Here is an 11,373-nt window from a genome sequence, read left to right on the forward strand (position 1 = left end):
CATTTATACAGGTAAATGTGCCGGCCGGCTATAGATCTCGACTCTAGATGTCGGGATCTATAGCCGGCCGGCACATGTACCTGTATAAATGTTGAATTATGTGTTAGTGTTATGTGTTTTTAATGTTTAAAAAAATTTTGACGAATCTGCAAGATGAATTAATAAGTATCCATGGACCTGAAGATAGGGCTTTAAAGCTCTGAAATGCGCATCGTCCTTTAGTGACTGGATTCAGAACTGTTTGACTGTATAAGCACAGAAAACGTACTACTATAACCTACTATAACCGTACTACTATAAGGTTATAGTAGTACGTTTTCTGTGGTATAAGGTACGTAACCTAGATAATATTTTTATAATCTGGTACTACTGCCACCACTGAGCTATTATAATTCTAACTTATAAAGCTTATGTTACAATTTTAGCTCAGTGACTGCCACTCAGTGCCAATACTGCCAATCGTGCCACTGAGCTGATTCGGATTCCCATAGTTGGTGGGTGTTGGTACCATCGATCTCTATTATTACTGAATAGAGATCGATGGTTGGTACCAACGTAACAACAACAACAGCTTCCCGACTTCCGATATTCCATGCCATTGCTACCTCTGTCCTATACAACACTAGACTACAAAAATGCATTCAATTCATCTCAATACGCAATCTTACGTTCTACCATAGATAAAACGTTAGTCTATGGTTCTACATTAAGTAAAACGTGTGAGTTTTATATGCCTTTAATAATTTACTTATTCGCCTTTTTATTACATAGTTTGATTATATTGGGCTAAAAACACCTTGGAAAATCCCCTTGCAATTGTGGAGGTGAACTATTTTGTTCCAAAAACCACAATACATACTCATTATTATCACAGCCACCTATACATATCCCAAGGAGATATATAATCCATGGTATAAAGCAGAGCAGATCAGCTAGCAGACACGGTTCAGTTGTTGCGTGTGGCGGCGTGGTCCGTTCTGCTGAGTCTCTGAGTGCTGACTCAGCTGACTTGACCTTGACAGTGACAGAATGTCCAATGTCAATCTTCAATCCTCCTAGTCCTAGTCCTAGGTTCAGGTTGACTGACACTGACTGACAGATGCAGAAATGCATTAGATTAGAGGGTGGAGCCGGCGTGATTAAATTTCCATTGTTCGTTATACAGCTGAGCTAACAATAATACAGATCAGTGACCATCCATAACAAATCGGACTGGTAAGTTAGTTGTTAAATCTTATTTGTTTCCCATATAAAGTAATTACAGGCTTGTCAATTTGGGTACCTAATACTGAACTACTACTTACTACTTATGTTATGTATATTGCATTTTTTCCTTATCTACCAAAATTAGGCTATTTTGAGCACTTTTTACCTTTGGCACTTGTGGGGGAAACGCCTAACTTATTTCACCCTGAAAATTGTCTTTGAAAATCAAGAAAAGGGGTACACTTCCATATCTGTTGGCACAAACAACCGAATGAAAATATTGATATATCGATTATTCGATATAGGTATATCGTTTGGTTAGTTAGGTAAGGTTAACCTAACCAACCAAACAATATACTTATCGAATTAAATAATCAATATTACTCATTCGGTTGTTTGTGCCAACAGATATGGAAGTGTACCCAAGAAAAGCACTAAAAATCAGCAATTTTAGGCGCTTGAAAAACTTTTTTTACTTAAGTTACAGTAAATGGTATTTTTGTTTATTATTTAGGCCATTTCAAACACATTTTTCCTCTTGCACGTTTTTGGCAAACACCTACCGTAACTGATTTCACCCCAAAAAACAAGTTGGTTTGAAAATCTCGAAAAGCATTAGACCTTTAAATTACTAGGCCTAATAGGCCAATTGGAACATAAGGCTATAACCTAACTTAACCTAACCTAATTTAAAACCTAGGTAACCTAACCTTGTTTTACCCAAAATCGGTAATATTCTGCAATGCTAACGTAAGCATGGGTTAGGTTATATTATATTTATTAGGTTTACCAAAAAATGGTAGTAATTTTTTACAACTTAAAAACCGGGTTTTCTGGGTAAAACGGCCTTTGCCGAAAAAGTTTTGAAATGGCATACCTAAATAATACGAAAAAACACTTAAAAAGTAAAAAAAGAAAATTTTCAAGTGCCAAAAATAGTTGATTTTTAGTGCTTTTTACGATGTTTAAACGTGATTTCAGTGTGAAATAGTCGTTTCCCCCAAAAGTACAAAATGTAAAACATGCTTAAAATAACCTAATTTTGGTTAGATAAGGTAAAAAAATTGAACTTATAACATAAGTAGTATAAGTTCAGTATTACCGTACCTCAAAGGTAAATACAGGTAGGGTGGTACTGTAATTTAAAACTTATAGTTCGGCCGCTTAGAAAACGACCTGCGCGCTAATGCTAAACCAATGCGGGAGGAGATCGCTTTCTAAGCGGCCGAACTATAGTACTGTACTAATGTAACATTTTAGGTACCGGTAACCAATCCAAAAAATAATTAGATCAGTTTATTAAGGCCTATCTCTATGTTAAACAATTGTCAGGGATTTATTTTTGTTACAAATCAATAAGTTATTGCACAAATAGCGAAAGAGACACCCAGACACCTGATCTAATTACTCAATATTCGACTGGATTGGCTTCAATGGCTTCATCCAACCTCACTTGTTAATTAATTTATTGTGTATATCATTTGTTAAATATTTTACCTAATGAATGTCCTACAACAGATGTTTTTATAGAGGTAGCTAGTGATGGGAAACCCGATTGCTGTTGCTAACTAATTTTTCATCGAAAACTTTTAAAAATCTTTCTGTTTTTTTCTCTTAGATTTAAGCTTTACAGACAATTGGACGCATAAGTTGGGTTGTGCTTTAACATTATATGGTATAACTACTTGTTTGTCAGATCATGATGGTCAGGTACTTGAGATGAATACCCTTGATCATGACAAAAAAATCCAAGTAAAAACTTGTAGAGATCTTGGCCAGGAAAACATCAATTTGTTTAAATCAAAACTGAAAGATGAGAATTGGATGGAAATTTACATGTCTCCTGTTGAATATAAGTACTCTTAAGTTCCATCAGAAATTTGTTTATTATTTTAATGAGTGCTTTCCACAAATTGCTGTTAGAACAGGCTCCAAAAAGAATTGCTGGATGAATACTAGGTTAAGAGAAGAGAGGGAAACTATTGTTAGGCTAAGTAAGTGTGCAAGCAATCAAGATAAAGAGTGCAAAGAGCTTAAAACTCGTCAACAAAAATTTAAATTTGATCTTTTCAAAACAAAAAAAGAATATTATAACAAAAAAATTAAAAACCAATATTTTAATTTATTCTTGAATCAAATATTTTAAAAACAACATGGTCAATTATGAACAAGGAAGTCTTTAACGACAAAAAAACAAAAAGAACTAGAAAATGTGTCATTAAAAGTTAACAAAAAGATAGTTAATAATACAAAAGAAATGACAAATATTTTTAACTAATTTTTTACAAAATCTTCAACGTTACGTTCAAAATTTTTTACATTGGACAGACACCTTTTCAAAAAATATATGGCATACAAAATTGTATTTCGAACCAGTAACTGATACCGTAATAATAACTATTACACAATCTTTAAAAAATAAAACAACATTTGTCTATGACGATTTATCAGTACAATTTTTAAAAGATGTGAAAGAGGAGATTAAATTCATGTTAATGCTCCTAACTCATCATTTGTAACAGTAATTTGTCCAAATAAGCTTAAAGTTGCTAGAGTGGTGCCCGGTTATAAGAAAAACTCTAGCTAAGATATTTCAAACTGCAGGCTAACTTAGTGTCAATTCTTCCGGCAATTTCAAAGGTATATGAGAAGGCAGTTTACAACAGGTTGAACAGTTTCTTGAACCAGTATGATCTAATTGATAATGAACATCATGGTTTCCGTGCTGGTAGATGGACTGTTAAACATACCGGTAAGCGATTAGTATCATTGAAGCAGTGATAAATTCACTAGATAAGGGTTTGAATTCAGCTGGCATTTTCATGGACATGTCCCAGGCATTTGATAATGTAGACCACCATCAATTAATAGCTAAACTTGATAATTTGGGGGTATTAAAGGAGTCACTCTCAAATGGTTTAAATCGTACTTAGAGGAACGTTACCAATTTGTGGAAATACCGTATCAACTTTGTCAAAAAATAACATCATCCAAAAAACAAGATCTAATTTATCAAAGATATCATCTGGTGTCCCACAGGGATCGATTCTTGGTCCTCTTTTATTCATATGTTACCTTAAAAATCTTCCAAATTCTCTAAATGACCCAGGTAGTAAGATAAGTATATATGCAGATGATATTAATCTTAACACAACTTGGAAATGCCTAACTGATTTAGAAATGTCTGCTAAATCAGAATTTAAAAGTCTGAATCAGTTTTTAAAGGACCATAATGTAGCACTTCATGCTAGTCATTCTTTTCAAAACAAAAAGAGACAAAAATTATAGATACAAATTCCATTGCTCAAGTTAAAACTTCAAAACTATCGGGTTTGATAATATATGAGGATTTAACACGTTCGCTACTGAGCGTCGCATATATGCGACACCGCGGTCACTGCCACAGACCGTGGTATACATTTGAATCTTACACACAGACCGGCTGTCACTTGGATAACAGTACACACAGACCACGGGCGAAAACCTGTAAAACAGTGATCATTTACATTGTAATACGCTACAATTGTGTTTGTAAATAATGTATTCTTGTTTTTTTGTATTATTAATAACCTTTTGTAATATTGCATATTTGCGACGCCCAGTCTACAGCGAAGACAATAGTGAAAATTATCATAGTTTTCTTGAAATAGACCAAATGTCGCATATATATGCGACAGTTCATTTTTTGTGTTTTGAGGTGAAAGTAAGTAAAATAAAAAACGATTGATCAAGAACAGTTTATAACTGAACAAATATAAAAGCTACATAGAATAATGCAGCATACATACATACAGTGATGCAGAAAAGTAAAGACCAGTTTTTCCAACTATCATATGACGTCACCAATCATCATATCCACAGACCAAGCGACGCAGTTGTGCGTCAGACATCTCTGTAGACCACTGCAGGGAATTCAGTGCCTTCAAATAGACCGTTACAAAGATATAAGCATTTTAATAACATTAGAACCCCAACGCAAATATGCGACGGCAGTCTATTTTAATGTGACTATCCGACGCATATATGCGACGGCAGTCTATGGGTGGAACCCGGCCGACGCATATGTGCGTCGCTGGTCCACGTGAATGAAAAATTTCGTACTATTGCAGTAGCGAACGTGTTAAGCTGGAATAAACATGTCGAGTATTTAATTACAAAAAATAAATTCTGGGATATTCGTCCTAAGAACAGTGTCATATCTCTGTGAAGGATCATATATATTAAAACGTGACAGGGTTTTAGCGAATTTCCCATATAGGGAATAAGCTATTACCGTAGTAGGCCTACACATGGTAAGACCTGGACCCGGGACCGATTTATTTTTCGTTTTGAGGTCCCTAGAGACCAAAAACAACATCCGTTCAAATTCATATATATATATTTATATATATAGGCTACAATAAAAGGTAGGCTAGATTAAAACTGAAAAAGAAAATTAATTATTCTGACTAATTTCTATATCTGGCCAGGGGATAAAATTCCGGGGGTAAAAATCTGGGCCGTACATTTTGAGCTGATCTCATGAAGGCGCTTTAACAAGTTTGGACATTAAATTCCGTCCCGTACACTCTAGGTTTTATAATTTGATGTGTTCTGATTAAATTCACAAGCGTGAAAATATATGTTTCATTACATTTAATTTATTGAACATATAAACATTGTTAAATGTACAACATCAGTTTTGCGATTCAAAAGTTTGCGGCCGGAATTTACCCCCTGGTTTTTGACGTCAGTTTCGTCAGGGGGTAAAATTCCCTTACTCCGTTTTTTTACATTGATATTTTTGTTGAATATTGAAATATCAATGTTTTTTCTGTAACTAGAATGTACAGTATTTATTAGTCTTAATGAAAATTTGAATTTTGGTCTAAACAAGAAATTTAATTTTGTATCTATTCCATTTTAAAGGCTTGTGAAATATTGAATTAAAAAATATCGCCAACTGCAGGGAGTTAGGGGAGACGATGGAAATTGGTCATATTATGGTGTATGGTCATATTATAGTGCTTCTTCTAAATGCTGCCAAAAATCAATTAATTAATTAGAAATAACTTTTAACGGTAACACTCCTGCTCCTGCATGATCAATTATGAGCCATTAGTAAATTTAATTTAACTAAATTAACTAATTTAACTTATTTTAACTAAGTTAACTTAACTTAATCTAACTAAGTTAATTTTAACTTAATTTAACTAAGTTAATTTTAACTTAATTTAACTAAGTTAACTTTAACTTAATTTAACTAAGTTAACTTTAACTTAATTACCATTCTTGTAAATGTGAAAGAAAAACTGTTCATCTAAAATATCTAGCTAGTAGCTAGGTTTACTAACTGAGGCAGAAAGCAGATAAAAACTAAATACCCCCGCCGCAGCAAACCTGCAGACTAAGCGAATTTCCATTTGCCTGATTTGTCTTGATTTTCAATTAAATCTATTCAAATAACATTAGGTTTGACGAGTACCTAGGTTTGCTGCCTACAGGGAGGGTAACAAAGTGTGTTTTTAAGTAAAATATTAATAGCTTAGTATAAAATAAATAGATTTGCCAGGTTTGAACCAAATATATCCATAAACAAGCAAACTACAACAGTTTACTTATTCTCCATAAGAATAACATGGGAATTTTTAATTTACAATTTTCTCCTTAACCAATAATCATACAGAAACACTTCAATATACTAAATTAGTTATTGTGCTGACGGACACATATATATATATATATATATATACTAGCTGACCCGGCGAACTTCGTATCGCCTAAGTTATAGGTTTCCCCTAAGACAGACCGATGGAAAGAAAGTACCGTTACGTTTAATTTTCAAGATGATCTCGTTCGCATCGCTCAATCACGTCCTGGTTGAAGTTCGTTCGCTACGCTCACTCACCTTTGGGTTGGAGCTCGTTTGCTACGCTCACTCACCTTTAGGTTGAAGTTGGTTTGCTACGCTCACTCACCTTTTGGTTGCAAATTAGCTGTTGTCATAAATGTAAAAGAAATAATAGTGCTGCACCCTGTTGGTAATCCTTGTAACTTTAATGCTATTGAACATCATAGAACAGAACCAACTTGTTTAATTGAAGCAGCTGTTAAGATTCATTAATTCCATTTCTCATAAGGTTAACATGGGAAACTCCAGAGCCACTGGGGCGGAGCCCTTTTAAGAATTTCGAAACGGGAAATAGTTTACGTCCGATTCGCATACCTACAGAATTTACACACCAAATTTCATAACGATCGGTGAAGTCGTTCCGGAGGAGTTTGCAGACAAACACTGTGACACGAGAATTTTATATATTAGATAAATATATATATATATATATATATATATGAATTTGAACGGATGGTGTTTTTGGCTTTTAGGGACATAAAAATGAAAAAGTAAATCGGTCCCGGGTCTAAGTCTTACCATGAGACCTACGGTAATAGCTTATTCCATATATTCCCTATATGGGAAATTCGCTAAAACATAAATTATTGAAGTTTTTGCGATAATGTTATTGGTAAATCAATGTTTGATACCGATCCGATGTCACCATTTATGGTGAACGTTGATGCTCATTCCTATTTAGGTCTTATCTGTTTGTTATTATTTTGTTTGCTTTATAACAATTTTCACTCTAAACTGACCTGTTAGATAAAAAAAAGTAAACATATATGTTGAAAATATATTTTTTTCTTTCAGATTAACAATGCCAGAAACATAATAACATAATAATCTGAGGCAGTTTAATACTGAGGATTAAACAGTTAGGTACCTGTTGTAGAAGGTACAATATGGGTTCCTTCTTTAGAAGTGAAGAAATGACCCTTTGCCAATTGTTTCTACAAAGCGAAGCAGCATACTCCTGTGTATCAGAGTTAGGAGAACTCGGACTGGTTCAGTTTCGGGACTTAAACGTAGAGACTAATGCCTTTCAAAAGAAATTTGTCAACGAAGTTCGACGCTGTGAAGAAATGGAGAGAAAACTTCGATATCTGGAAAAGGAAATTAGAAAACATAATGTTCCAATTTTAGACACTGGTGACAACCCAGAGGCTCCACAACCTAGAGAAATGGTGGATCTTGAAGCAACTTTTGAGAAGCTAGAGAGTGAATTAAAAGAAGTTAATCAAAATGCTGATGTTCTGAAGACAAACTATTTGGAACTTACTGAACTGAAGCATATTCTACGTAAAACCGAAGGATTTTTTCATGAAGATGGTGAGCTTCACTCAAGTGAATCGATTACCAAACCCCTAGAATTGATTACTAAGCCTCTGATAAATGAAGACTCCGCAGCAAATCAGAATACTGCGGGAGCTGGTCAGCTCAGTTTCTTAGCTGGTGTAGTGTTGAGGGAACGCATTGTAGCTTTTGAACGCATGTTGTGGCGTGCTTGCCGAGGAAACGTTTACATGCGCCAAGCCTCAATCGACACCGCCCTCGAAGACCCTGTGACTGGAAACAAAGTGATGAAGTCTGTCTTCATTGTCTTTTTTCAAGGAGAACAGTTGAAAACTCGTGTAAAGAAGATATGCGAGGGGTTTCGAGCCACATTGTATCCATGTCCAGAGACACCTGCAGATCGTAGGGAAATGGCTATGGGTGTCATGACAAGAATTCAAGATCTCAACACTGTTTTAGGTCAGACGCAAGATCATCGCCATCGGGTGTTGGTAGCTGCTGCAAAACACATCAACATTTGGTTCATCAAAGTACGAAAGATCAAAGCAATTTACCATACACTAAACCTGTTTAATTTGGATGTCACTCAAAAATGTCTTATTGCAGAGTGTTGGGTACCGGTTCATGAGGTTGAAAACATCCAGAAGGCTTTGCGTCGTGGAACTGAAAGTAGTGGGGGTGCTGTTCCACCCATCCTCAATCAGGTAAATACACTAGAAGAGCCTCCTACATTCAACCGGACAAACAAATTCACTAAAGCCTTCCAAGCATTAATCGATGCTTATGGTGTGGCTAGTTACCAAGAGGTAAATCCAGCTCCTTATACTTTAATTACTTTTCCATTTCTTTTTGCTGTAATGTTTGGGGACATGGGTCATGGACTAATCATGACTTTATTTGCTGCATGGATGGTGTGGAAGGAAAAAAGCATCGTCGCAAAAAAGTCAAGCAACGAGATATGGAACATTTTGTTCAACGGTCGCTACATTATTTTGCTTATGGGTTTATTTTCAGTGTACACAGGCTTCATATACAATGATATTTTTGGAAAGGCCTTAAATATTTTTGGATCCCGCTGGAGGGTTGTTTATGACAAACATTACATAGAAACCTTGAAAAATGCAGATCTAGATCCCAAAGATTCTTACCTGCAGACACCTTACCCAATTGGAATGGATCCTGTTTGGATGATGGCCGAAAACAAGATTAGATTTTTCAATGCCTACAAAATGAAAATTTCCATCATCATTGGTGTTATTCATATGTGCTTTGGAGTAAGTCTGAGCGTTTGGAACTATAAATTCTTTAAAAAATCTTCAGACATTTTTACTATGTTTCTTCCACAAATCATATTTCTCGTTTGTCTGTTTTTGTATCTAGTATCACTCATGTTTATCAAGTGGATACTTTATGGTCCCACAAACCCTGTTGAAACTGGACCAGGGTGTGCTCCATCCATCCTTATTACTTTCATCAACATGGTTTTGTTCAAAGAAAATGATACGTCAGAACCTTGTAGTCCTTGGATGTATCCGGGTCAAAAATACTTCCAGTATTTTTTGGTGCTCATTAGTTTTTTGTGTATACCTTGGATGATGCTCGCTAAACCATTGCTTATGATGAAAACAAAGAATCTTCACCCCCAAGAAAATGAAGATGACTTGGAGAATGTGATGAGAGAGGGATTATTGGCAAAAAAAGAAGTGCATGAAGACATGACAGAGGTCTGGATCATCCAAGGGATTCACACTATTGAGTATGTTCTCGGCTCAATTAGTCATACTGCTTCTTATCTCCGGCTATGGGCATTGTCATTGGCCCACGGTCAGCTATCGGAGGTTTTGTGGAACATGGTTATGAATATAGGGCTAAGCAGTAGTGAATCGATGGGTTTACTTGGTGGAGTTGTTTTGTGGGCAGTGTTTGCATTCTGGGCAGTACTTACTTTAGGCATTCTTGTCCTCATGGAAGGATTATCTGCTTTTCTGCACACACTACGTTTACACTGGGTTGAGTTTCAAAGCAAGTTTTACAAAGGAAATGGTTACCTCTTTACTCCATTTTCTTTTGAGAGAATCTTAGCCCAGTCTCCTAAATCGAGTATCGATGAATGAGATAAGGCAGGATTCCACAACCACCATCCTTAATTTTCTGATAACTATTACTATTACAGTATTGTATTTGTGATTTAAAGTTTTGTTGCTGTTGTAACATTCTTTAAGCTGTATGTTTTTTAATGTTTATTTTAAGGTCGAAGCTGTGTTTAATTGTGTTTGGATTTAATATTTTGTACTATATGTGTTTGTAAACTTAACCTCTTTATATCAATTTAGTGAGCACAATTAAAAAGTTACTTTTTAAATCTAAATAGTTAAATCTATTACCAATGAATGTTGTTTTAAAAACAAAAATGTATTTTTTAATTTCTCACACTTTTGTGTTTTGCAAAATGATATCTTTAACCTTAGAGTAGTATTTTGCTTGTAGTAAAGAAAAAAACGCAACAGCCTATCCACTTTTACCAAAGAAAATTATTAAAGTTTTGATGGCTGTTCGTAAAAAAGTCGTGTTTCATTATTTTCCCTTTGCTATATACAAACTTAGATAACGATGTAACACTAAGAATTATATGATACAGTAGCACACAGACAACAATCATACTAATCTTGTTTCTCACAACATAATTAACAAACCTAGATAACATTGGTATTTGTGACAAAGTGTTCTAGCTTTCAAACCAGGTGGAAAAGCACAAACCAGATCTTAAAGCCAGGTCACTTTTGTGTGGGTTTGAAAGTATATTCTTCCTGGGGTTATGTGGTTGTGGTTTGTTTGTCTATGGTTGAAGGTCAGTTTTGACACCAAGAAGCATTCATCCATCCCAAGTTTGTAGGTATCAAAAGTAAATTAGGTTGTTATAGGTTGTGTGTGATCCTAATTAGAGATCAATTGAAATAGTTCCTTTGAGAATAAGAATTGTTACTGCCATTGCACATGTA

At 35.0% G+C, this 11,373-nt stretch overlaps 1 protein-coding gene across 1 annotated transcript; it reads left to right on the forward strand.

Annotated features, from left to right (window-relative positions):
• The first annotated feature begins 1,077 nt into the window (after positions 1-1,077).
• Positions 1,078-10,708, forward strand: LOC129001199 (V-type proton ATPase 116 kDa subunit a 1-like). Its single transcript, XM_054428411.1, has 2 exons — positions 1,078-1,215; positions 7,892-10,708. Exon 2 carries the CDS (start codon positions 7,984-7,986, stop codon positions 10,486-10,488), a length of 2,505 nt encoding a protein of 834 aa, XP_054284386.1. The 5' UTR covers positions 1,078-1,215; positions 7,892-7,983; the 3' UTR covers positions 10,489-10,708.
• Positions 10,709-11,373: the final 665 nt, after the last annotated feature.

The sequence above is a fragment of the Macrosteles quadrilineatus genome, unplaced genomic scaffold (assembly GCF_028750875.1).
Source record: "Macrosteles quadrilineatus isolate MER2022 unplaced genomic scaffold, UCM_ALF_1.0 Scaffold_8__2_contigs__length_117827958, whole genome shotgun sequence".
Classification (NCBI taxonomy): Eukaryota; Metazoa; Arthropoda; class Insecta; order Hemiptera; family Cicadellidae; genus Macrosteles; species Macrosteles quadrilineatus.

Excerpts from the sequence above, each read along its gene's own strand:
- LOC129001199 (XM_054428411.1), top strand. The coding sequence starts at position 7,984 with ATGGGTTCCTTCTTTAGAAGTGAAGAAATGACCCTTTGCCAATTGTTT.